The sequence below is a fragment of the Symphodus melops genome (assembly GCF_947650265.1).
Source record: "Symphodus melops genome assembly, chromosome: 5".
NCBI lineage: Eukaryota > Metazoa > Chordata > Actinopteri > Labriformes > Labridae > Symphodus > Symphodus melops.
The window spans coordinates 23513480-23539451 of record NC_136695.1 but is presented as its reverse complement, the minus strand read 5'-3'; the positions used below and the strand labels follow the sequence as shown (position 1 = coordinate 23539451).

Here is a 25972-nt window from a genome sequence, read left to right as displayed (position 1 = left end):
TCCAAGGTGCTTCACCTTGTTATTAGACTAGGATCTTTTTTATTTTGTTCACAGGTTTATTTTTTTTTACCGAGAGCTAAATACCCACAGAGGTCTCCTCCTCCCCAAAACAAACCGAGCCTTTGATTAACACCAGCGAAAACACTGAATAAAAGGAGCTTGATGTTGGAAAAAAAAAAAAAAAACCTGGTGTGTCTCTGACGCTCCTCAGTGGGGCTTTGGGAATTGTGGAAGACAAATTAAAAACTAAAAACAAAAAAAGAACAAATAGTGGAAACTTCGTAATGAGCAGAGAAATCTGACTCGGCTGACAAAATTCAGGGTGGAGTCGAGTTAAGGAGGAAAATAGGCCTTCTCACGAGTAATAAAACATAAATCAACTCTTTATGTCTGCCTTACACGAAGAAGAAGACAAAGACGAAAAGGAAGGGGAATGACAGAGTTGGAATTTGCGGGTAACCTTTTCCTCTGAGCTTTTGTTCTCTCTTTGAGCTGTGACCTTGGTGTGACAAACCTGCTTCACTTACCCTCCGGCTAACGCTACTGTCTCTATTCAACCGTTCACCTTTACACGAAAAACCCTACCCTGCACTCAGCATCCTCCATCTCCTGCTTCTTATGTTACTTATGCTCTGCTCTGACAAAGTCCCGGCTCAAGAAAAAAAATAGGCACATGCTTCACCTTTTTCTTATGAGAGGAAACATGAAGACTTACTCTCATCTCCCATCAAGAAAACATGTCGTTTTTATAGAAAAAAAAAAGGGGGGGGGGCACTTAATGACTGCTGCAGGCTTGGAAAGTCAGGAACATGTGGCCCTTTCTTAGAGAAGAGGGAGAGAGAAAGATATGGTGAGTGGAAAAGACAGTACTTACATGCAAAGTAGCACGACAGGAGGAACACCATGGAGAAGATGACCAGGAACGTGATGTCCGTCTCTAAGATACCTGTGAAAAGTGGGTGGAGGAAGAAGGGGAGTGAAGCCAAATAATTGATGAGAACGGAAGACAGAGTGAAGAACAGGAAAGTGGAAACAGGAGAAATGAAAGTTTAAAAGAGGAGGTGGAAACCAGAAGGTAAAAAAAAAAAAGGCAATGAGGTACAGAGGATATCGAGGTGGGAGGCGATGATAGAGGAAGGAAGGTAAAAAATGAAGGGATGAAAAATCCAGAGGCAGTTACGTGATGAGGATGTAGGATTAGTTAAACAGCAAACACAGAGAGAGAGGGAGAGAGAGAGAGGGAGAGAGAGAGGGAGAGAGAGAGAGGGAGAGAGAGAGAGAGAAGCACATTGGGGATGTAGGAATAATTCATTTAGAAGCTACTTGGGCCCCTATTTCTTTTCATCCCTTCCTCACAGTTCATCCATCATCATTAATTCATTCAGCCGTCCCTTCATTATTGTAATTTGTTCAGTTCAGTATGCTTTATTGGCCGTGCTAAGTGGTGTTGGCTTGTGCCATCAGCGATTCGTTCGGTAATCTCTCTCTTTCTGTCTAATCACTCTTACCGAACTCATCTGCAGAGAAATGCTGCGTCCAGAAAGACTGGCCATTGGTCAGCTTCATCTCGTACTCCAGCCGCAAGCCATCGCCCTGCCAGAAAGGGAAGAGGAGGGAGGAGGGAGAAACAAAGAGAAAGAGGAGGCAGGTGAGATTAAGAGTGCATTCTCTTACACTGATCACTACAAACAGCCATGAAAGCTTAAAGCTGTGCCAGACAATTTTGCAGGTTGAAATGTCCATGAGAGGTGGCTCTTTAGATTCTTAGATGAATTACTTCTGTGAGATTTTTCTTTACATGATGTATCTGAAAATGGACACCTGTGGGACCCTGATGGTAGAGGGAGAGAAAAAAGGTATTGACTGTTTTTAAAAGCAGCATTTTACACTGTAAGATCAGAGTGATGCATCACCAAGAAGACTGCAGTAAACATAAATTATGGAGGAAATGGAGGCAAAGCCACGCATCACTTCATATTGGTATCGATGGATATTTTCAATACTATGTGAGACGGTTTGAGGGATTGGGCTGGCACGTTCATTCAATATTTGAGCACGATAGAACAATATCAAGACGTACATAAGTCGAACTACATTTTAAAACTACATGTGTGGAACTTTCTTTTTAAAAAGTTAAGCGGTAAAAAGCTGTGTTCGACACTTTGCTGAAAGCTAAATAGTAGAACATTATCATGTGAAATATTGTATTGAGGACAAAGGTCTTTTGTTGCGTTCGTATTTTGTGGGCCTCGTTAAAACTGCATTATAAATCTGTTTTGTCAAAGATTTTCCCTCTAAAATTGAAGATACCACAATGTGTGCATACTGTAGAAGTTGGCAACATTGACAGTTCGACAATAATTATAAATCATTGCGCAGCCCTGACCGGCCTTTGTTAAATTATGTTAACATGATTAAGCGTGTAGAAGCCAAAATGCAGCCTGAAGAAACATAACGTTCACTACCACCAGAGTCAAAACACAATATCAAAACCTCACACTGTCATACACTAGCCTACACAATCATGAGACAATGTTTCTATTCAGATCATTATTATTTTGTAATTATTATTTGCTAATATTGAGATAGTTTCGTTAACTAAGATCAGCAGAGATTTCCTGTTCTTAAAGCTCCTCTGAGGAACTCTTGTGCGCCCCCTGTGGACAATCTACTACCTTTGGCATTTCTTAATTGCTTTTGTACAGTACATGTGGAGGCAGTGTTTTTTAGTCAAGTCTCCTCCAGATGTCTTTTAACGCTCATAACTCTCATGTGAGTGAAGAAGGTTTTATGTCGAAACGTTCTCATATAAAACCTTTCCAGTTTGAAAGTCTGAAAAAAAAATCCAGATTGCCTCCAAACATTTCTGATACTAGATGGAAGAAAGAATCAAACCCTCTTCAGGGAGGGACACTCTCTCGGTTTAGCTGCTCAGTGTAATTGTTCCATATAGCAGTCAGTCCCCAAGCTGGCCTGAAAGTGCCTCGGGATGCCCCAGGTGTGTGCAGGTAGTGAGAAGGGGAATAAAAAGGGATGTAGGCTGCTCTGCTCAATGAGAAGATGACCCAGATTAATAGAAGAGAGGAAGGATTGTAGCAAAAGTTTTCTCCAATTTACTGCAGAGTATTCCTGTTTCTTTTATTATTAATAGTAAGAGTGGCATGGAAATCAAATATTTCTGAGGCTTATAATAATTATATGTTGATCCGATGTAATTGCTCTACACTGTGATGCTTTGGGAATGCACAAAGAGAATATTCAGGTAGGTAAACATGCAGAGGAGAAGAAATACAGAGGAGGAAAAAAAAACCCCCGAACGTACCTGTGTGTTAAACCACTGATGGTATGATGGTAATGTTTTGTGCTCTCACAAATGAAAAAAAAGTGTCAAATTGAAAAGAATGTGGGAGGTGAGAAACAGAGCGATGAGGAGCCGAGAATTAAAGAGGAGGGGGACAGAGATGGGTTGACAATCAGAGCACAGAGAGCTCATTTCACACACGCAAGTTCAAAGCCGATGGAGTTGGAGCTTGTTGCGTTGGGGCGAGGGAAAAGGAGGAGATAGAAAAAAAGAAAAGAAAAAAAGACTTTGATTTCATTTGGCAGCCCGAAACTCCATCTCACTCCCTCTATCAAAAAGGGCAAGAAGCGTGGAGCGTGAACTGCCACAAAATCAATACAGACACAAAGAGCAAGGAGACAGAGATAAAGAGAGTGATAGGTATTGGGGGGGGGGGGGGGGGGGGGGGGGGGAGGAGTTAAGAAAACAGGTAGAGAAGGAGACAACATGATGAAAAAGGAATAAATGCAAAGAGGGGAAGAGAGATGGGTGCAAAAGAGAAAAAAAAGTACTTCACACCGCAGGGATTCTCTCTGTGGGACCGCCTGTCAGTCCCACAGAGCAGCACAGTACGGTTTTTGGTTCGAGTCTTTGATATACTGTACTGATTTATCACACTCTGAAGCTCTCTTCAACCAAACACCTGTGCAGTGTGAACATCCTGAGCTCCCCTGGGCTGCACATAACTGCATGTAAAAGCATTTCTGAGAGCCTTTTGAGATCTTGTCTCAGTAAAGTGAAGTGTTAGGTTACAGCTTACAGACCAGGGTGACCACCTGGGAGTTTCTTTGGAAAATTGAGAGTTTGGTGTCAACAACGAACAATGAATGTCTAACTTTGAATGTAGATACAGAGACACATTAAAAAAAAGTGTGATTTTAATGATGTCACTCCATTGCTATTCGAATCATCCAAATCTACAAATCAGGTCTGTTGGAGTGATGTCTGGATTTAGTGAAACTGAAAAGCCTGTTTCTTCACAGACATCATGGTGCTGGAGTTGTTTCATAAAACACAACAGTATTGCAGCTATAGTGTCTAAACTGCAGCACTAGGGCAGGGCATCTTTGGGTTTCTCCATTTCGATTCTTGGGGTCACGATTTGATTCAGAAATAATTTTTGGTTCAAAAGAATTCTGGACCCATGGATTCAAAGTCTATTTATGAATCAGCACATACTTCAGCATCTTCTCCAATCATCTGCGAGACTGGCTGAATTTCTTGCTGCTCTATTTGGCATTAAGAATTTTTTTTTATCCACTTCTTCCAATCATATACAGAGCATCAATCTGATGCAATAGCCTTAAACATAAAGTCATTTTAGGAAAATGATCAACAACATGCAGGGTGCTTAGCATGCACTCAGATGTCCACCTTCAGTGTTTTTCCACCAATATCATGTAGCATACATTTCAACGTCTAAGTTATTGTGGTTTTTAGGTCTAGGTATCAAAAAGGTATGTAGGCAGGTAAAGAACTCACTGGTCCATTATCATCTTGAAACAAAAAAATCTTCTCCAAACTAGTGCAACAAATGAGAAGTTTAACATATTGTTGCATGTTGTAACAAAACTTCACTTAGTTCAAACGAAGGTGCCAAAACCATCACATAAATCAACAGAACAGAATAACACTGACAGCCCAGCTCAGCATGGACTGAGTATAATCTGGCAATAAAATGAAGCAAACAATCAATCTTCCTGGAATATCATATGGAGAGTAAGAAAGGAAGGAGGAAGAAGAGGAGTGAGTGAGTGAGTGAGTGAGTGAGTGAGTGAGTGTGTGTGTGTGTGTGTGTGTGTGTGTGTGTGAAGGTGAAGGGAATAAAGATAAACAGATTAAGTTGTTTGTTCACCAACTAAAATAAGTTAGTCAGAGAGCAAAGTCAATATAAATACAAACAAAGCTAATATTATTCTGCATAGATTTCATTGTGAGAGACACAATCTACTTAACAACAAATCAGGTCTTTATTTCCTTTAAGGGGAGCATCTTAAATACCTCTGCTATTATATCTTATGAATTATTACATTAGAGCAGTGCAGCGTTTCTCAACTGGCATGCTGGGAGACGTATTGCTCTTCTACACGTGGCTGTGTTCCAGAGGAGAGATATAGTTTACCACTTTTTGACTGGGACCCGAACAGAGAACAGCAGAGGTGGGCGTGTTTGTTCACTAACGATGAGTCACCTGCCAAGTTGGCAGCTAAGAGATGTCGGCCATTATTGTCGCCCGCGCCACATTTGGAGCTTCCTCTGCTCCCTGCTGAGGCAATTTTGCTCATTATCAGCACTTCAGCTCAGAATAATAAATCAGAAGTTGATAACAGCCAGTCATAGATTTTCCTCCTTTTTTCCACTTTAGTCTGAGAGGCTGTGAGAATAAGAGCCTGGTGAAAAAGGTCAATTGCAAACAATGAAGCGTCTTTATCGAGTTACTCGGTTTTCTGTTCATTTACAATGAATGCTAGAATAACTACAATATTATTGTCACTCATCAAAAAAGGCAGCACTGTTGGGTGCTGGTGGCCTCGCAGTTAGTTTGCCCCTTTGTGCTGAGGCTTTAGAGCTGGATCTTCTGTATTTTGCAGCAATTAAAAGTAAGAGACTGAGGATGATCTGCAATATATATGATAAAACATTTCATAGACACTATTGGACTCCAGTCAGACTTACAACTCTGAGTCTTATAGGAGTAATGAGTCAGGTGCATTTTTACACCTTGCCCTCCAGTTTCCCCACTTTGGGCCCCGGCGGTGGGGGCTCTCATGGAGTGGTTGGATCAACCTTTGCCAAACACACCACCGATTTATCTCTGAAGAGGCTGATCCACTCTTCCAGATGGACTTTAAAAGTTTGAGTTAGGCTTTGTAGAATTTTCTAACACATCCAGGATTATGACGACGAAGTGGAAAAAACACAAGCACACCTTGCAATAGGGACCAGATCAAACTGATGCCTGTAACTGCCTCATATGAATGAATGAATGAATGAATGCAAGACTAAATGAAAAGTGGTGTTGCCTCCTTAGATTTATTATGGGTCAGGACTGACAGATAAAATAAATTGAAAACCCTGATGACTTCAAATCAGGTTCTGACCTGTCATGCTGTACTGTACTGCTACCTTTATGTTTTTGTTTCATTTCTTTGTTGCTGAACTTTTTTAATTTGTTGAGTCATGACGAGCAGCATTGACACTACTTCAGTGAAATGTGGGTGATGCTGCAACTTAATTGTCCTGAAAACATTGTTGTTGAATACCAGAGGTCACCTCCTTTGTCATCAGTGGTTTAACTTATCTTGAGTGTCCTTTTGTTTTCTCCCTGATAAAAATGACGATTTGCAGCCTCGAGGTTTCAAACTATAACTAATCAAGTGAAATTGCTCGGAAATGTTAGATAGTGATCAACCTCAAATATTATCATCTCAAGCAAGCCAGCCAACGCCCAGGCCGGGACTCAGAGTAGACATCCTAATATAGAGCCAGACCCACTTTAGTGAAGGTAAATGCCGAGATGGAAAAGAGAAATAGGTAAGAGAGAAAAGTGGACAATGAGAAAAATAGGAAGAAGCACATAAAAGAGAGGGCGCATGGATAGGGAATGCATGGAATGAGTGAGAGGGAACGAAGAAATGAGACCAGTGAGATGGGCAAGATGGAGACGAAAAACACAATTAGAGGCAAGCTGACAGAGAGACGCAGGAGACGGAGAGGTAAATAGATATGAAATGGCGTGGAACACATCACAACTTGGAGACAGGGAGCTGAAAAAGAGGTGGACGTAGCAAAAGACTGTGAGCGACAGCGGTAGGAGAGGTGGGGGGGGGGGGGGGGGGGGGGAGAAGCCGAGCGTTGGGAGACGCTGGGTGGAAAGTGGCTGCAGGGCTCAGCGTACATATGTCCCCGAGAGTTGAGAGGACAGCTTCTATACTTGAGTCTAAAGGCATTAGGCAGCGTGTCTATCAGCCGGCGCTGGCATGACACTAAACCACACAGTGCAGGAAACATCCCTTCTAATCAGATCCCTCTTCACCCAGCGCTCTGAAAACAACCCTGCACCCAACAAATAAATAAATAGTACACACACAAACAAACGGACTCATGACCACGGGCATGGCACTGTAGTAACCCAGAGGATGACTCTGATAGGCAGTCAGGCAGTGACTCAAATTCAGCAGAAATCATACTTATTTCTCCTCCTCCACTCTCAAATCATACGCCGCACACATACATAAAGAAAAAACACACACTTTTTTTTTTTCTGAGATTCGTCCTTGACTGAAGTCTTCTGTGTAGGAGGATGTATCATCACTGAGCTGAGCTATCATTATATGAGCTTATGATTTCTTCAGCGAGTGCCCGAGTCCAGACGCATCAACAAACAACAACACGGCGAAGCAGCTCCAACTTCTTCTCCGAGCACACCATTAGCACAACTCTGAGTCCCCATGAAGCAACAACAGGCTCCAAGGTTCCCCTAGCGTGCTAATTATTGGGCTCCATTGAAGTCCTTGTAAGCGTGTCTGGCATGGTCGCATTTTCAGAGTCTTTGTGCCGCGTTGTACAAAGTGCTGTGGCATCGCAGAGAGGTAAAGCACTTCAAAGGGTCTGCAGGCGATTCAGGGAGAGGCACAGATACGAGATCAGGTGGGAGATAGGAAGTTAGAGGTTGTGAGGTCTGCAACATGTAACAACGTTTGGTAATCCTCAGGAGAATCCGCATTTTTAATTTAATCATTCACACAGCGTGGAGTGCCTGTTTATATCAAAACTGGATCTAAATTCATCAAATCTCTGTATTCCAGAAGTGCAAGTCTAATCACATTCAGCGTCTGGTTTGTCTGATGTTTGTGGATTCGTTTGTTTACTGTTTTGTTATGTGTACTCGTATTTTCCTTCACAGCCGGTCTATGAGAAGGAAACACCATGTGCATCTTCTGTACAACTTCTATGTGGATGAATGACCGCACTTGACTAAAACACCACTTTTTCTAAACTACAATCTTCATATCCTTACACTGTCTTAGTTGGATAATTACACTACTCTCAATCGCAGAGTTGAAGCTCTTGTGCTATTTTTCCTACCGAGACTCCTTCACTTCAAGGTTTGAAGATGTAGCCTGGTTTCAAAAAAATAAAGTGGGACAGAAATGAAGCTCAAGTTGGGTTAGATTTTAAAAAAGGGGCCAGCATAAAAAAAAAATTGCCCTAAAACATGTAAGGTGTGAGTATATTTCATGCCTGAGCTTTTCTATTTTAGTGTACGATGCTGCTGCTTAAAAATCTATTCTATCAACTTTCTGTTATTGACTGCAAAACCTCTTTTAAAATGCTATTAATCTTTTCTTCTATCAGTTGCAACCCTCACGAATAATCTGATTACAGTTCTAATGGATTGAAGAAGATGATTGAACGGGTGACGATGATGGAGCCTGTTTATCTGAGGAGCAGCAGAAGACAGTGACTCTGTGTGTGAGCTCTACGAGTCTGTATCTGTCGCTATGGCAACCGCCATGCCCTTATGTGGACGAACCGCCAGTGGGGAGTCGAGGTGGCGTCAGAGGTCAATGCTTACCCCACACTTGCTGAGAGCGATGTACCACCATCTCTCCCTGACCGAGCGGAAACTACGACCGCCCACGCAGCTCAGAACCTCCTCGTTCCCGTCTCCCTCCACCTGAGAGAAGCAGAGATACGGAGAGATAGATGAGAACATGCATGAGACAGGGAGGGGGCTGCACTGAGGGCGTCCTTATCTGAAAAGGCATTGCATTTTACCTCTGAGACACTCTGAATTATCACAGTCGAGTGGGAGACTTGAAATATCGAGACACAGACATATTTCACACCCCGATATAGCCTGAAACGTGTCAACAAAATCCACTAACAGCCACAACAACAGAGTCGCTCTGGCAATTACACTTCCTAATGTGATAAACAAACACACTGTGTAGCTTATTGAAAAAAAAAATACTTTTTTTTTTCCTTTTTAAAAAAACCTTTACAGGAGAAAAAAAGGTCTTTTTGGCATTTTTTTCTGTTTGCCTGGGATGCATCATCAAGGGTGCAAACCAGAAAACGCTACAAAAACACATTAGAGGCCATTAGCTTCCTCCAGCTCGCTGTCTCTCTACTTGTTTGTCTACGTCTCTTATACTTCTTCGTGGTGCTAAAAACCTGAAATACGTGGGTCAAAGAGTGTGTGTGTGTGTGTGTGTGTGTGTGTGTGTGTGTGTGTGTGTGTGTGTGTGTGTGTGTGTGTGTGTGTGTGTGTGTGTGCATGTTCTTACCACACAGCCTGACCATGTGTAGCGTGTTGTGAGGTTGATGACCTGGTTGTTCTCTGGCCTCAGTACGGCTTCCTTCTGGTAGCAGTTCTGACAGGAAAACAAACAAATAAGATTAGTTAGATGAAACTAAAATCCTGTGTGTTATTAATGTGTTGCCCACATTAATAATGACATGTTTTAATTTAAGCCGAGACACGAGGCCCACGCTTGCTGCATGCTGCTCCAATTTACACCCACATTTAGATGTATGCATATTAATAAAAACGCAGCAATGAGGCACACTAGAGTTTCTGATCAGGAAACTGTGTGTTTAATCAAACTGTAATCGTCACCTTTTGAATCTGCTGAGGGGAACTGGAATGGATATTCTTAGTCTCCCCTTTGATGGATTTCTTGCAGTGTGACTGCTCAATGCATCTTGTTTGCGAAATGAAGAATTAAGGTCACAGTATTTGATTTTTGGAGACTGACAAAAAAAAATGAGTCGTGGAGCTGACAAATGGTGCACTATTTTCAGCTGTGCTGGAAATGTACATAAATAATGTCACAGCTATCTGTGAAGATATGTCAGCAGGGAGAAAACACAACCAAATGATGACATGGGCCAAACAATGTACGGTTGTTCTTTTTTCTGACAGTGTCGGACTATCATTTTTAGGTATGGTCCGCATCACACTGAATAACAGCTCGACCAAACACTTCTTACTGAGAAACTGGTTTTAATCTAGATAAGACAAACATAAAACTTATCCATAACATGCTGTTTGTGGATAAAAAAGAAACCTTGTCTGGTTAAGTGCAGCTTTAAACTGGGCGAGTGGAGAGAACATACGTCTGCCTACAGAAAAACGCTCACATTATATATTATTTATTGGGCGTGAAAGCAATTCAATGTTGATTTTATAGACTGTATCGTGCTGCATCAGCTGAAGGAGCATACAGCTGCATGAAACAGGGATTAAGGATTCACGCATGCTGCCACTATAGCTGACGCTCTCTCCACTTTAAAAGCTGAAGATCTCAGAACTAAAACTCGCCGGATGGGGAATGTGTATTTGAGAAGCTACTAAATGCAGAAACTGTAAATAGATAGATTGCATTCAGTGGGAGCACGAGCCTTTTCTAGAGATTTGGCTCGATCTGTTCTCAAGCTCAAGTACTTGGATTTGTACTAAAACGACTGATGTGAGGCTGAGGAGCCGACTACTAGCCTTCAAGGTTATAGACTTTTGTTGAGCCAGAGATTTATCTCGGTAGAAAATATCAATAGCAATCATAGGTTTATTTTATACACTGTAGTATAAAAACCACATTAGAGGGAAAAAAAGAGAATATGTAAGTTGTATATTAAAGAATAAGGTTGTAATTTTCAGTTGTGAGCGAAGCAGGACATGAGTGCATTGTTTACGACATGATGGCGGAGGAAACAACATTGTTTTTGTCGTTGTATCGATATTAAAGGCTGTTGCACGTAGCCGCAGAATCGATGAACAGTTAAGAAAAATAACCTGACAGGCGAGCGGAGCATGTTAGCATGTAAGCACCTCGTCAGCAGAAGTGTCAGGATTCAAAAGACTTTGTGAATAAGTCTAATGTCAGCCTGAACATTCTCATGATAAAACGACTGTCATTTATTTTCCTTTAGTTTGGCCTTAACACTTCAATGCCCTTTAAAAATAGACAACACACAGTTCTGTTTACAGTTCACTGTTATAAACACACACTTGTCATTCCTCTAATAATCTTCCAATATGGATGTCAAAGTCCCTGAATTGGCTGACAGTAACTCTTTAACTTTGATCTAAGAGCTTGTGTTTTTAAGTACTTGTCCAAAGACACAGAACTACATGTTACAGTATGAGCAGATTCTGAACAAATCTCTCTGTAGAAAGTGTTCTTGCCATCACTTCTTGTTGAGAAGCTTCCCTTAAAGGCAGAACTCTCTGTTCACAAACATGGATTGCCCCATCCTTGATCACTGTGTGTATCATCAATAATAAATCACTGCCTGCGAGAGAAAGGCCATTCAGGAACTCAGACAGACAGCTTTGTTTTATTCTGAGCAGCGTCTGAACCTTTGGTTCAACTTAAATGCAAAAATGATCTAAATTGGAGTCACGGGGCTTTTTCATTAAAGCACTGACATGAGATAAGTAAAAGAGTGCCTGTGTAATAACGGCTTGTCGAGAGAGATGATGCAGAGGGTGTCAGTATCTCACCTTTTCAGGCCTCTTGTACACAGCTGGCCACTGAGAGCTGTCATCAAAGTAGAGCAATATGTTCTGACAGCAGCGAGACTGCACAGAGGAGACGCAGAGACAAAGAGAGAAAGCACAGCGAGTACACAGATCAGAGGAGGCAGAGAGACGTTTTTGAGATTTATACGGCCAAAACTGTTTCCAAAGTCTGCAGGCGATGACAGTAAAGCAAGGCACGGGAAAAACAGGACCGTGTGGAAGAACAAAACAGACGTGTGAAAATACGGAGCAGGCAAGGGTGCAAAAGCAGAAGGAAGGGATAGAAAAAAAGAGAGAGGTAGATTCAGCAGGAAAATCCAGAGGAAAGAAAGATAATGCATCAGTATAAAGGAGAGGAGAGAGAAAGATCAAAAGCAGAGAAAGAAAGAAAAAAGAAAATGAAAACAATTTTACTGCCAGAGAAACAAAGTGTGAGCAGGTTGAATCAATGCGGAAAGTTTGTTTAAAATGTCGACATTAAGTCGTCCTACCTTTGGGTAGCGGAACCGGAAGTCCAAACGACCAAAGTCAGTGAGAAAGCAGAATCGAGTGAGGAAAACCCAGTCCTGCAGCAAGGAGGAGATGCAAACAAAAGATTAGGAGTCAACTCTTTACACTGTTATCAGCCAAACATGAGCAAACACCGACAATAAAAGTGACTCCACAATGTCATCTTTTTAAAGCCAAGTTACAAAAGGCTTTACAGCAAAGAGTTACGAGAAGCTGGATCAAATCTGTAAAATAAACACAACACAAGTGTGAGAAATTCAAAGCAAAACACAAAAATCAAAGGAGGAGATTAACTCCGAGCGGTGATCTGATAAAAACAGATCAGAGGTGTGCGTCTAAACGCTGATTTATCTAAAGGTGCTCACACTACACGCTGACTGCACATGCTGATGTTCAGCAGATTCATTTGTCCACATTCACTATAATGACAGTCACATGCTAACATCTGCTTATCGGCACTTGATTCAAAGATCAGCTCAGGCCTGAAGACGACTGAAATGACTCATTCTTACAAAAATGTTTCTGAATGATATTTCCTGAAAGGTCACTCTTAAATGTAAACGTTTAGTCTCTCCTTTATTGTTTCCCAACGTTAGCATTAGCAACCCTTTCCTCTTGGCAACTCAGGGCAACATCCCGTGTTACCATGGTAACACTCAGATACATTGTGAGAAAAGCACCGCTTTCAATTTTTTGGTTTAACAAAATGAATTGAGCGTATGTAAAGAGTTTCAACTTGTTCTTCATATTGTTCAGTGAAGAAAACAGTGGTTTGATATAGCTGCTCGGCCATTAATATTCTTTCAACAACAAAAAATAAAATTAAAAAATAAAATAAATCAATTTTTTACACCAAAAGTCAAAGCCAAAAAAACTTCTGAAGAAATAAATGGCTTTTAAAAAATCTGCTCTTAAATGGCTTTGAAGCTGCAACAGATTTACAGACAAAGGCAGCAGCATTCATGCAAAGTATTGTCTTACCATTGTATATTCTAGCCATGACTTGGCAACCAGATATGACGTATATTGTTCTCCAAAAACTTCACAGCTTGTAAGCATACAAAACAAAAGTCGGGAAAGAAGTACAGGGGGGAAACGTTTGAAGTCAGAACCAAACAATGATGCTGAAAGCAGGGCGGCTGAGATACAGTATGGAGACTGTTTTCTAAATCAAAATGAGTCAGACCAAACCGTTTACCAAAACACAGGAGACATTAGTGTGGGAGTGAACATTAACGTTGCAGCAAAGAAGAGAAAGAGACGAGGAGTTTGGAGAAAAAGGAAACAACAGATTGAAGAGGGGAGAATAAGAAAGCTTGAATGGAAGAGGAGAAGAAGAAGAAGAAGTGCAGAGGAGTGAAGTAGTGTCAGGGGGGTAAACTTCTGGAGGAAGGGGGCATGAAGGGGCTGCTGAGCCCGTTCATCAGGGAGAAAGTTGGAGAAGAAGATAAGATATCTATTCTACATATTATTCAGCCATAAGCTCGGCAGCGGGAGAGCAGATAATAGTGCTGATGTTGTACTTCACTGAGCTTGCATAAGGCTGTGCAGCATGGTGGCTCACTCACTGGTGCTCTATAGATATCCATGTTATTATATACAGCTGTGGGCCGCCACATTGTGGAGATAAGGCTCATAGTGCTGAACGCAGCACTAACACCACATCACTTCTTTACTGTTCACCTGGCCCGGTGCGAGTGCTCTCTCTACTGGAGCCGGCAGAATGACAGAAGAGGTGTGAACCAGAATGAGACATCGGATCTCTGACAAAAGTAACTCGTCTGGCAAAAATCAGCACAACAAATGACTTCACATTTATTCAGACAAATGAGGATGGAGACGGAGCAGAGCTGGATTCAGTTCAAAGGATTTTTGAGGTAAATGCTTTTTTAGTTCATGTAGAGCCTCAGTGTGGTTTTGATTCTATGTCATTCATGTTTCTGCCTCAGATAGATCAGTGAACGTTCAACTACTCAGTTCTTTACGTTTGGGAAACAGCTGGATGAAACTGAAAACATCAAATATGTCTTTTTGGACTCATCGCACAAGATGTTGATACAAAGATGGACACACATTCTTTTACCATACGTTCATATATCAAGTTTAATAATGGAATATAAAACTCAACGTTCTCTGTTAAATCGACAGGAAACACATCTACAACTTCTTCCAAAAAGATTCAATCATTTGAGTTATTTGAGTGGCGCGTTCCTTACGCTCAGAGAAAGGTCGACTTTTTCTGAGTGTCAAATTTCTGTTGTTAGACCTTCAGAGTTTTCAACACAAAAAGCCAAAAGAGCGAACGACTCAGATCTGCATAGAACTTCAAAACAGATCGACACACACCTTCATTATTATTATTATCCGTACGACATCGTTTCTCTTTTTACAACAGCCTTGTTCATAGAGCATAAACATGCTCATCAGTGTGCGCCCTCCTTACACCTGACTTTAAAACACTGCTGACTGTGTTAAATGGATCGTCTCTCTCTCTCTCACTATCGGTGTTTTTAAGACCTTAAAGCACATTTCTATTCGACTGCCTTCAATTCTAAAACTCCCGTCAAGCTCAAGGATCCATACAGTAGCTCTGTAACTTTTGTGTTTCACTGTACAGAATTGTTCTTTTTCCATCTGGATTGTTATTGGATTTGTCTTTTTACTTTCTGAAGCTTTGTTTGTTTTTGTGCTGTTCAGCAGTTTGGATCCACAGTGTTGTGTGTAAATAAAGAAAGTTGAGTTGTCCTTCCCCAAGCAGCCATTCCAAACCTAATCTGAAGTAACCGTACAGCTGGTACAACCAGTGACCCACTGGGTCTGTTTACTGGGACCAATATGTACATCCTTTAACTCCATTTTCATGCAAAGACGCAAAGCATGCTCAGCTTCTACACTTTTCTCCCTCCCCCCATTCACACTCTTTTTTATAAAATAATTAATAATAGAATCTGATGGCGAACACGCTGATCACAGAAAAGACTGACAGATGCAAACTGTCCCAGATTTAGATCATCAATAGTCAGGCGTTTGATGATGCTGTGACTCTTCCTCATGCTACCTGTGTGAGTGCTGACATTTATAAAATGATGACACAAGTGGTTTGTTTGTCATTGCACAGAGCAGCCGCTCGCACAGCTGATTTATTTAAAAATCCATGCACGCAAACGTAACATTTGCTGACATGTTCTTTCATATCAGGATTTCATATTATTTGGATGTGTCTCTGAGTTCTACTTCAGGTTCTTCTAGTCAATTTAATGTTCTTGTTCCTGTGTAAACACAAGTCGACACAAACATGAACACCCAAGGTTACAACTTGCCCATTACATTCTGTTGCTCCCTTCTCCTTTTTTTTTTTTTTTTTTTTATTAAAACGAGCCTTTAGGTTGGTTAATTATTAAGATTCCATCTTCACCCAACCACAAAGCTCCCCATGCACCATTGTCCTATAATTGCCTCTGCCCTCTGTTCGCTCCACATAAACAAGCATGCTAATTTCTGTGCTGAGAAAATAAAGTGCAACCAGAGAGCAGTGTAGCGTGGCTAGCACTGCCGCCTCCATATATCACAGCAAACAAAACCGCAGCCATATTTCAGCTGCTGCCAGCCCGCTTCATCCCCCCGGAGCCTCTGGGTCATAATTCATGGCAAACTCCAAAAGTCAGTGAAGCCCGAGACTCGCTCCCACCGCCACACGTCGTCCCGGGTGACGCTCACTGACCCATAGATGAATCTCTGGGGAGAGGAGACTGGGGTAGACTTGATGGGATGATTTTTGTTTTGTTCCTTTTTGTGTTGTTGTTGTTTTTTTTCTTTTTTTAGGAGGGGGGGGGGCACTTAACTCAATTTAGCACTGTGAAAGACCCCCTTGTTTCACACACACACACACACACACACACACACACACAAACAAGCATCTGTCACACACTCTAGACGCACGTCATAGCTGCTGTTGTAACAAGCCCACCCTCCACCACACATCACTTCCAAGGCACACACATTGTATAAAAAGCCCCCCCCCCAACATTATCGTCATAGCAACCACAGCATGCCTTAGTTTGCAGCTGCCATAGAAACATCAAAAGGCGAAGCCATCCATTGAAACAGACACAAACACTTATTCTGTCCCTCGTGAGATCGTCCTTCACATGACCTTCAATGACGCAGCACGACCTTCAATCTCAATCCAAAACAGACATTTAGATCGTTTTCATTTCTGACATGTGAGTTTATTCTTTGAGACTTAAGCAAACACTTGGTCCCTCTTTACCAACTCCATGTATTAAACATTGACATAGTGTCAGTGATGTCGTCCATTGAAAACGATCTCTCAAATTAACTTTGGATCCAGAAACAGGAAATGAGGCGAAGAGGAGGCGGGCCTTAAACGTCCTGGCAAACAGCTACAACTCTCCGGCCTGTCGGTCAACCCAGAGTATCAACTGGTGACCAGGACAGGACAGGACAACAGGTTTTTGGCCAATTGGAGCGCGATCACAGACACACACACACACACACACACACACACACACACACACACACACACACACACACACACACACACACACACACACACACACACACACACACACACACACACACACACACACACACACACACACACACACACACACACACACACACACACACACACACACACACACACACACACACACGAGTGCACAGCGTTCATGCATTGTGACAGACACACACGATGCTGAAAAGCAGAGACCTCTTCTGTTAAATGTCAACTTTTGACATTGTTTAAGAGCTGGTCCTTGGATACTTTGGTGCCGATGTTTTAGGGCTGATTTATTCGGGGTTCCAAATCTAAAGTTGTAAATCTAAAGATGTGCTATAAAAAAAAAACCTTTGGAGAGTAAAAGGTTTTTTTTTTACTCAGACTGTAAGCCTGTGAAAAGGGCATTCTAAAATGGGATTTGCATGTTTTTTGACAGCCAGCCTCAAGTGGACGCGTTTGAAGAACTGCAAACTTTTTACGCTAACTCAACGGCTTTACTTTGAAATCCTCGAGGTTTCCAGTCGCTGATCAATGAAACCACAGAGAGGTAGGGCCGCACATTTTATGAACTCAAACTTAACTCATCTCAGTCATTTGTTATCATTTTCAAAAACAGCATCTCCTGATATGTATAATGACATAATAATGACGTTTAAAGCCCTGCACTCTTCAAAGAAAGCTTAACACACCATGTCTGAGGCTGGCTGCAGGAGATTCCACCTCAGTGACAAAGCATTAGTGAGGTCAGACACTGCTGCTGTGTGATACATGGAGCTCACAGCTGGCTTTCCAGTTCATCCTAAAGGTTTGTGGGGGGGGGGGACTCTGTGCAGGTCAGATGTAACCTGACTATTGGAGACTCAGTCATGTTTGAGACAGTCTGGTAAATATAAAGAATAGTCAGCAGCAGCCTGTCTGAGTGCATGATGCTGCCCACATACTTCTGGAAAGACTAACAAAGTGTTGAGCTGTGAGCTGAAAGCAGAGACTCAGAAACTCGTTGTTAAGACGTGGCAGCACTTTAAAGTATCCAAACGTAAAAACATCTCGGTATTGTAGAATTATAGTTTCTGGAGCCATTTACTAAGACACAGGTTTAAATCTGAAGCTGGCATGTAAGTACATACTTTTTCATTTTTAATAATAAAAGGTAAATATCAAAGACAAAAAGCCGATCTCTGAAGATGGATATGACAGTAACTGTGATGGATGTTAAAGTCGATTCAAAATAATTACACAGGAAATGTAAACTTCAAATACTTTGAACTTTGTCTAGATTTGATCAAGTATTCCTCTTCACCATGTACACTATGTTACAGAATCTAAGTCCAAACTCTTTATAGGATATATCAGCAGATACTTACTGTACACATACAGGGCACTACTGACCAGCGCTGTGTGCAGCTTTAAATGGAGCCGTACCTCAATCAAACCATTTCTGAATTTGGACTGTAATTATGCACTACTCACAGGGAGGTTGAGATTAATCATAAACTATTGATTCAGAGATGTCACGGTTCACATCAGACATTTGAAATGCGATGGAACAACATTTAGATGACTGTGTTGGTCGATGCAGCCGAACATATTGAAACATCAGATTCCCACGTAAAGACCGACCCCTGACTAAACGAACCACGAAGAACATAGAAGCAAACTCACCAGTCTTCAACCATCCAACCAACATCCACAGCTGTGTGTGTGCGTGTGTGTGTGTGTGTGTGTGTGTGTGTGATACTGAGCCCTGGATCAGTGCAACAGTGGATGAGGTGTCGACTTTAATCCCCTTTTAGTCTTCTCTGTTCCCCAGTGGACTCTGCATTATGATGCAAAATCGCTCAGGCACCTTCCGAGCCTGTTTGCGTGTGTGAATACATGTGCGTGCGTGTGTGTGTTTACACTCAATTAATCATGTGCTATGCCTTGACACAGTATCCGTGAGTTTGGCATCTCTGTTTTTATTACCTCTGTCTCTGTTCTCCTTCAAAGTTTGTGACGCTTCAACTCCGAGGTTTCCTGACATTTTCTTCTCGCCTCTCCATCTCTGTTTGCTCGCTAAGCCTCATCAACAATTAATTACCAATCAGCTAGTCAAGTCACCCCTGGACCGCCGGGCTTCTCAATCATTCATTAGTCAGCGTTACTCAAAGCTGTGACACAGACACAGACACACACACACACACACACACACACACACACACAAAGCCCGTCCCTGTCTGTCTCTGACTGATGCACACAAACCGACATTTTACCCATTTAAACACACAACATCAAGGCAAGTACACACATACACACACACACACACACACACACACACACACACACGCACGCACGCACGCACGCACGCACACACGCACACACACACACACACACACACACACACACACACACGCACGCACGCACGCACGCACGCACACACAGCCTGTATCTAATCTCAAAGTCTTCATTAAAAACAGGATGCAGATAAAAACTGATTCACGCAAGGATCTCTAGACTTAGTTCAATGTCAGTTGAAGGGTTTTTGACTAACTTTTAAAGTCTTGGGGTTTTTTTTGTTTTTTGTTTTTTTTTTAAATCATAGAATTTTGAAGTGGCATATTTTCCGATGAGATATGACATTCATTAAAATAAGACCACAGACTCTTTCCTGCAGGATTCCATAAAGTCCCAGACTCCTGATTAAATCTGTCACTTTACCACTGCTGCTACATCAACCCCCAACATCCATCACCTTGTTTTCCTCTGGAGTTGAGATGTTGATTTTCAGACGGATAAAAAGCCCACTGAGCTGAGACCTGCTGATGAATATGGGCGCAAAATTTTTAAACGAGAAAAAGGACTTTCAAGGGCATCTGTTCATTTTCATTAATGTTCCAAGGACTAAAGTGTGAAGACCTTTCTAGTCTAATCCACACACTTTCATTAACTGTGGAAGCCAAAGACATTATAAGCTGTCTAGAAGCACTTTCTTTTTTTTTTTACACAGCGAAACAGAGTTGAATTATTCATTATTTTAACATAATAACAACAAATCTGTGCGCCAAAAAACCCCAAACTAAATTCATGAAAAATCTATCTAAAACACTTCAGTCACCGGGAGTGACTTCAGTCAGCAGAGATGATCATTATTACCAACTATGTGTGGCATTGTTTTGTTATATGCGAGGCTAGAAAACATTGGGGGTTCGGTGCCTTGCTCAAGGGCACGTCGACAGTACTCGAGAAATAACCTGGCACCTCTCCAGCAACCAGAAAAACTTCCATTAAACATACTGTACTTTGGTCTGCGACGGGACCGACCGGATCCAAACCCAAGACCCTTCAGAGCCGAGCTGCTGCAGAGCTGCCCTCATGAACATGTCTGTTAATCTGAAGCTTTCCTAAAATCAGCATGCACATTGAGAATCTCTACTCATGACTACAGATGTAGTCAGGCTCTGGAATCAGGCTCAGCTGTAACACTAGTAAAGATCATATAAAAAGCTGAAGTCTATACATATCTCTTATTTAAGATAGAGCGCTCATGCTTTGGTAAAGACAGCGATGGCTTTAAGTTTGATAGTTCATGTTTGTTTGGAGCATTTGGTCAAATTCAGTCAAGGAGCGTTGACTTTCCAGGCTGTTTAAGGTTTGCTAAATGGACTTGAGCCTGTGGATCTACCACATGTGCCGAATCACAAAACCAGTTTATCAAACAGGACGACCAGCCCCAGTTTAAATCCCCCATTAGAACCAGTTTGTTATGACTAAATGTGGACAGGGAAGACGACGTCTCCTGAGACACAGAGGGCAGCAGTTGTGATAACTCAACTCAGTTTCCATTTGAGCGGTCAGTCTGTGGCCGTGTGTCGGCCTGATGGGACACTGACGCACAGCGTGCAGATCAACAACAGCGTACAAACAAACAAAACAATTTACACTGAAAACAAACATCACAATACTGCTGTATGGATTGTTTCACACATTCCCTGCACTAGGCTGAACATGTATATCACTGATGAATTATATTTCAAATGTATCTGTCTAAAACAACACATCAACTCTATTATCTTATAGACAGACATCTATGACATGAAGTAGAGTTAAGCCTCACAAACACAGATGAACTTGTGGATTCATGTTTGGGTCACAAGGACAAGCCTGGAGTTACATTTCGAGAGAATAATGCTGTTTAAAATGTACATCTCCATCACATTATGTGTCTTACTCATCAGAAACTGAGGGAGGAAGAAGCCAATGAAATCAAGAGTGTGATGTCAAGATGTGTGTGAGCAGCGCCTCAGCCTGATCTGTGGTTAGATAAGGACTTTGAACGTTTGAAATGAGTCTGCGTTAAAGAAGAGAGGCCGAGACGAGCGGCCTTGTTCAGGGCCCCTGTGCTCTGTGCTGCTGGATTAAAAACCAGCAACCTTCTTCTGACCTTAAAGCTACTACAGCCCCTCAAAGGAACATTTTATCAGCGCCTCCACACACCATGAGCCACTAGAGCTAATTGCACACATCGACCAGCCCAAATAAAGCTTTTGACCAGCCTGAAGCTCCGACGCCTTCCGATAACTTTGCTCAGCTTTCAGTACTTCTCCGGTCCGTCAACAGTTCATCCCTCCTGGTGTGGTAAATGACATTTATGACAACACTGCCTTCATTACTGCAGACACTGACACACCTACAGCATCACCAGATTAAAGAGTCTTACTGTGTGTGTGTGTGTGTGTGTGTGTGTGTGTGTGTGTGTGTGTGTGTGTGTGTGTGTGTGTGTGTGTGTGTGTGTGTGTGTGTGTGTGTGTGTGTGTGAATCTGGGAGAGAGGGGATGTGGAGTTAGTGGAATTAGTGGGTGACCTTGGGGCAGTAATGGACAGGCAAGAATGATGATGTGTTTACACACGCGCGCGCAGGCACGTGCGAGCGCACACGCAGCTTGTGTCCCTCTTTTTTTCTTTACTTTGATGAAATGTTCATTTTGATCAAACTTTCTGCATCAATGAGACCTGGAGCTCATCAACTACCACCTGACAGTGTTACAGACTCCAGAACCTGGGAGCAGTTTTCCAATATGCACCACAGAAAATGTCAAAAGAATTTCAGTGAGACTGAAATCCTCTTCATCTGGTTGTTCGAGAAAACTCTCACTGTCGGAGTGAAGGGGCGGCCGGGACTCCTGATGCAAGACATGACGTAAAAAGAACGACACAGAAGAGGCGGATGAAGAGACAGAGTCCCCTTTATGAGAAAATAATCTGCTTTTATGTCAATGCTACTAAAAAGAGTGCAGAAGAAGACGTTGGTGAACAGAAACAAAATGCAGCGATGCACAAAGATGACAGCGGTGGCGAGCAGACAGTCTATGGCCACGCTCCAATCACAGAATCAGCTTTTCCTCCCTTTGGCTCAAGGAGAGTTCTCCTGATATTATCCTGCTGCGTTCTCACACCAGCTCACTCACACTCACTTCAGAAAAAGGATGACTTGGCAGGAGAAACTCCGTGAGATATTCAGAGTCAAAACGTGGCTGTTAGCGTTCATACATCCAGCTCACACCAAAAACTGTTTTTCAGGAGTTTTGTGAAGGTGTTGAATGGTCTGTCCAGTCTCCCTCCGTCAAACCGGAGTAAGTGACATCACATTTGAGTTTGTTCTGACAAAAAGCCAAGTTCACCAGTTGTTTTGAAAAAAAGAATATGTTATGTATCCTGAATGATATGCTAATTTTTTTTCTGAGTGATGAAAAGGGAAGGAAAGAGAAGGTGTGATAGCTAACAAGCATTTACTTTATAGGAAGACACCTGTTGTAGTTGATAGACAAAATGAATATGAGACGAGACAAACATAAAGTTGTTAATATGTGAGTGAATGTGTGAAGAATCTGGAAACAGGCAGCTGTCACAGAGCGATCACTTGTTTAAAGCCAGCAGCTACACAACAGCAGGCCAACATCTGACCACTCCTCTCTGGTTTCAGCAGACTCACAGAGCTCTCCTCTTTCCTTTATCGTTTGTCGATGACAAATGTTTTGTAAATTGTGTGTTTTTAACAAAATAACTTCAATGCTACCCAATAGCGTTGAAGCGCTGCTGGCAGTGTAACTGCCAATCTCAGGGTTTGGTTTCACCCGAATGGGAGCGTTGAAGTGTTGTTTGACTGTCTTCATCAATTCAGTTCTGTTATTCTGCGTTTACTCCACTGTGTGTGTACACATGTGCTGCTTGTCCACAGGCAAGGTAGGCAACTGCTATGGGCGACCAGTAGGGGACTCCTGAGGGCTAACGAACTTAAACCAAAGCGTCGGTCCAAAACGTGCAATTTTTTTGCAACGACGGTTGGAAACCTCCCCAACTGACAGCACCCGCACTCTTTTCCTGCTAAACGTTGCATGCACTATTAATGTGAAGAACGACGTTTGTCAGTGAAGTCAACAGATACAAATGAAGAGGAAAAAAGGAACAGGGAGAAAGAGAGAGAGGAATAATGTTCCAGACACGATGGTGATGAACGCTGGTTTGAAGACCCCCCCCCCAACTGATTTTTGCCGAGGGCCCCAAGAGACCCTAGAATCTCCACTGTGTACACTACGGCACTGAGCGTGCGTTGGTTAGGCCTGTGCATTTTACCAGGTGAAGCTAACATGGGTCGGGGGGCAACAACAAAGGCAAAGCTGGAGGTATTTCACACTTCTAATGCTAACTACGATCTGATATCAGTCCTTGGTACCAGCAGTAAAGCCGGGTATCGAGTCAGTATTTGAACTTAAAAAGTTGGATCAGTGTATACTTGTACAACTTGTGGACAGAAATCGTGAAATGTCAAAATGACAGCAGCTCATGCACACTTAGATCACACTGTAGTCAGGAAGAGTCTCCCTCTCTCACACAGAATGTACCGTGTTCAAACCACTGCAGGTCATTGGAGCAGGTGCAGATTCAGTGCTGCCTTCAAGGGCATCTCCACGGCAGTGATGGATGGATCAGCGGCTCGAGTTCAATTTATCCATTAAAATCCTCCCGTCATCCTGATGGGGATTCAAACTGGAGGCTTCAATCTCTTTATTCATGATGCAATTTTAATGTAGTCCTGAGCAAAACAAGTCAGGAATGTAAGGTGCTAAAGATTGTTGGCTCAAACTGCCTGACTCAGATTCTTTTCAGGAGTCGGGCATGTGAAGTGATTGCCAAGAAATTGGTACCCTAATGAATGTGAGCAAAGTTTTGAAAACTTTTTTTTTTAAATCCTTTTTGATCCCAAGTGGAATTGTGTCGACATAAAAATCCACGACACCCGAGTTCACGTTTGTGCATGCATGATGCTCTCTGGTCATCACATTTTCAGATAATGAATTTGTGCATCAACCTCCTTAGTCACTAACACGTTTCGATAGAGATATTAAATGCTGAAGAGTCACATGGCAAAAACGTAATCATTTATGCCTCAAGTGGAACTGGAAACATATTTGTGGTAAATTAATATGGAACACATTTTATAACAAGCTAAAGGACGGAGAATTGTATGCAAGGCTGTTTTTGCAAGGTTTCAACCCCAGTAAGAATCTCAAAGACCTCACAGATTAAAAGGTCAAATGCATCCTCTGTTGTTTTTTAAGAGATAAGCACTTTGTCTTCCATGTGCAGTAACATCAACAGAATTAACAGAGTGTCTAAAACGAGCATGAATAATTGATTTAAGGCTCATTTGGCAGAGTTACTGTATTGTCTACTGTCACTGCAAAGTGTCCTATCTTGTTGAACTCGCAACAAAATGGTAGACAGCCCGTCTACACTCGTGTGCCAAACTTGATCCACAAACTCGAGAGAATACGGAGCAGAGCAGGGGAACAGCAGGTGGTACAGCTTCCTGCATTTGAAAGACCTGCTCAGCTCCAGACAGTTAACATTTCAAAGCAGATGTTGTCAGGCTGATGAGGATGATGCAGATGCCGCTCTGACAGCAAACATACCCAGAACCCTGACCAGGCTGGACTGAGCCCACAAATCCAGCAGCGCTGCGCCCCAGGAGCCCGATGACGCACACCTGTAACGACTCATCTCAGAAACACAAATACATGCTCATTTGGATTTAAGAGCCGGCGACGAAAATCCTCCACGTGAATCTGCGTCTATCTGAAGACAAGCCTGATCTCTACTGGAGGCTAGATTGGTAGCAGTGGTCCGCTTACTGGGGGGCTACAGTGATGCCAAAGACTGTCATAATGAGGGTGAAATCTACGCCACAGATGAGCCGCACGACAATTGCGCGAAGTAGCAAAACTGAAAAGAGCAGAATAACTGGAGCAACTCAACGGTGCATAACAGCCAGCCTCTTCGTCCATTCGCGGAGCAGAGCACCAGAGACACCTGCGTGCAGATACGCAGTCGAGACCGACTCCCGCTCCTGCTTGGTGACATGTCGCAAGTGGCAACTATCAAAAAAAAAAAAAAAAAAGGGTAGGAAAATAACAGCTCTCACCTCTTTCGTGTTGACGATGCCTTTGACGTATTTCCCGAGGACCGAATCCACGAAGAAGACACTGGACAACACAGCTAAGCACAAGAGTCTTTCCCCGACCCTCACCTCCATCTTTCTCTCTCCCCCGCTGCCTCTCGTCTGCTCTCTGAAGCTCTCTGAAGCTCGTCTCTGCACGAGCGCAAGCGCGCGCACGTAGGACCTGCTCGAGCACGGAGAAGCTCGTTGACGCGGGTTGCTCGCAGTGCCTGTGTGTGGCCCCCTCCTGCAGTTGGAGCTGGCTGGTGGAGGATGTGCGTTCGAGTGTCTGGTTGTTTGGAAGGTGTGTGTGTGTGTGTGTGTGTGTGTGTGTGTGTGTGTGTGTGTGTGTGTGTGTGTGTGTGTGTGTGTGTGTGTGTGTGTGTGTGTGTGTGTGTGTGTGTGTGTGTGTGTGTGTGTGTGTGTGTGTGTGTGTGTGTGTGTGTGTTTGTGTGTGTTTGGGTGGTATAGAGCGCGCGCTCCCGGTTCCGCTCGTGCTTTGAGAATGCGACACGTTCGCACATTAAAAATGCCATCACTGATTGCAATCATGTTTTCATTAGAGGTCACACACCTCTAATGAAGTATTACTTGGAC

General features: G+C 42.6%; 1 protein-coding gene across 1 annotated transcript in view; it reads right to left on the bottom strand.

Moving 5' to 3' along the window:
- The window catches only part of tmem145 (transmembrane protein 145), a 39371-nt gene extending 13740 nt beyond the window's left edge, over positions 1-25631 (bottom strand). Inside the window, exons 1-7 of the mRNA XM_079343578.1 lie at positions 25361-25631; positions 12362-12436; positions 11853-11930; positions 9634-9720; positions 8919-9020; positions 1509-1593; positions 875-946 (exon numbers count right to left, since the gene is read on the bottom strand). Of these exons, the coding sequence (XP_079199704.1) occupies positions 875-946; positions 1509-1593; positions 8919-9020; positions 9634-9720; positions 11853-11930; positions 12362-12436; positions 25361-25471 (610 nt within the window). The 5' untranslated portion in view covers positions 25472-25631. The remainder of the gene's footprint in view (positions 1-874; positions 947-1508; positions 1594-8918; positions 9021-9633; positions 9721-11852; positions 11931-12361; positions 12437-25360) is intronic.
- Between the last annotated feature and the right edge of the window lie 341 nt (positions 25632-25972).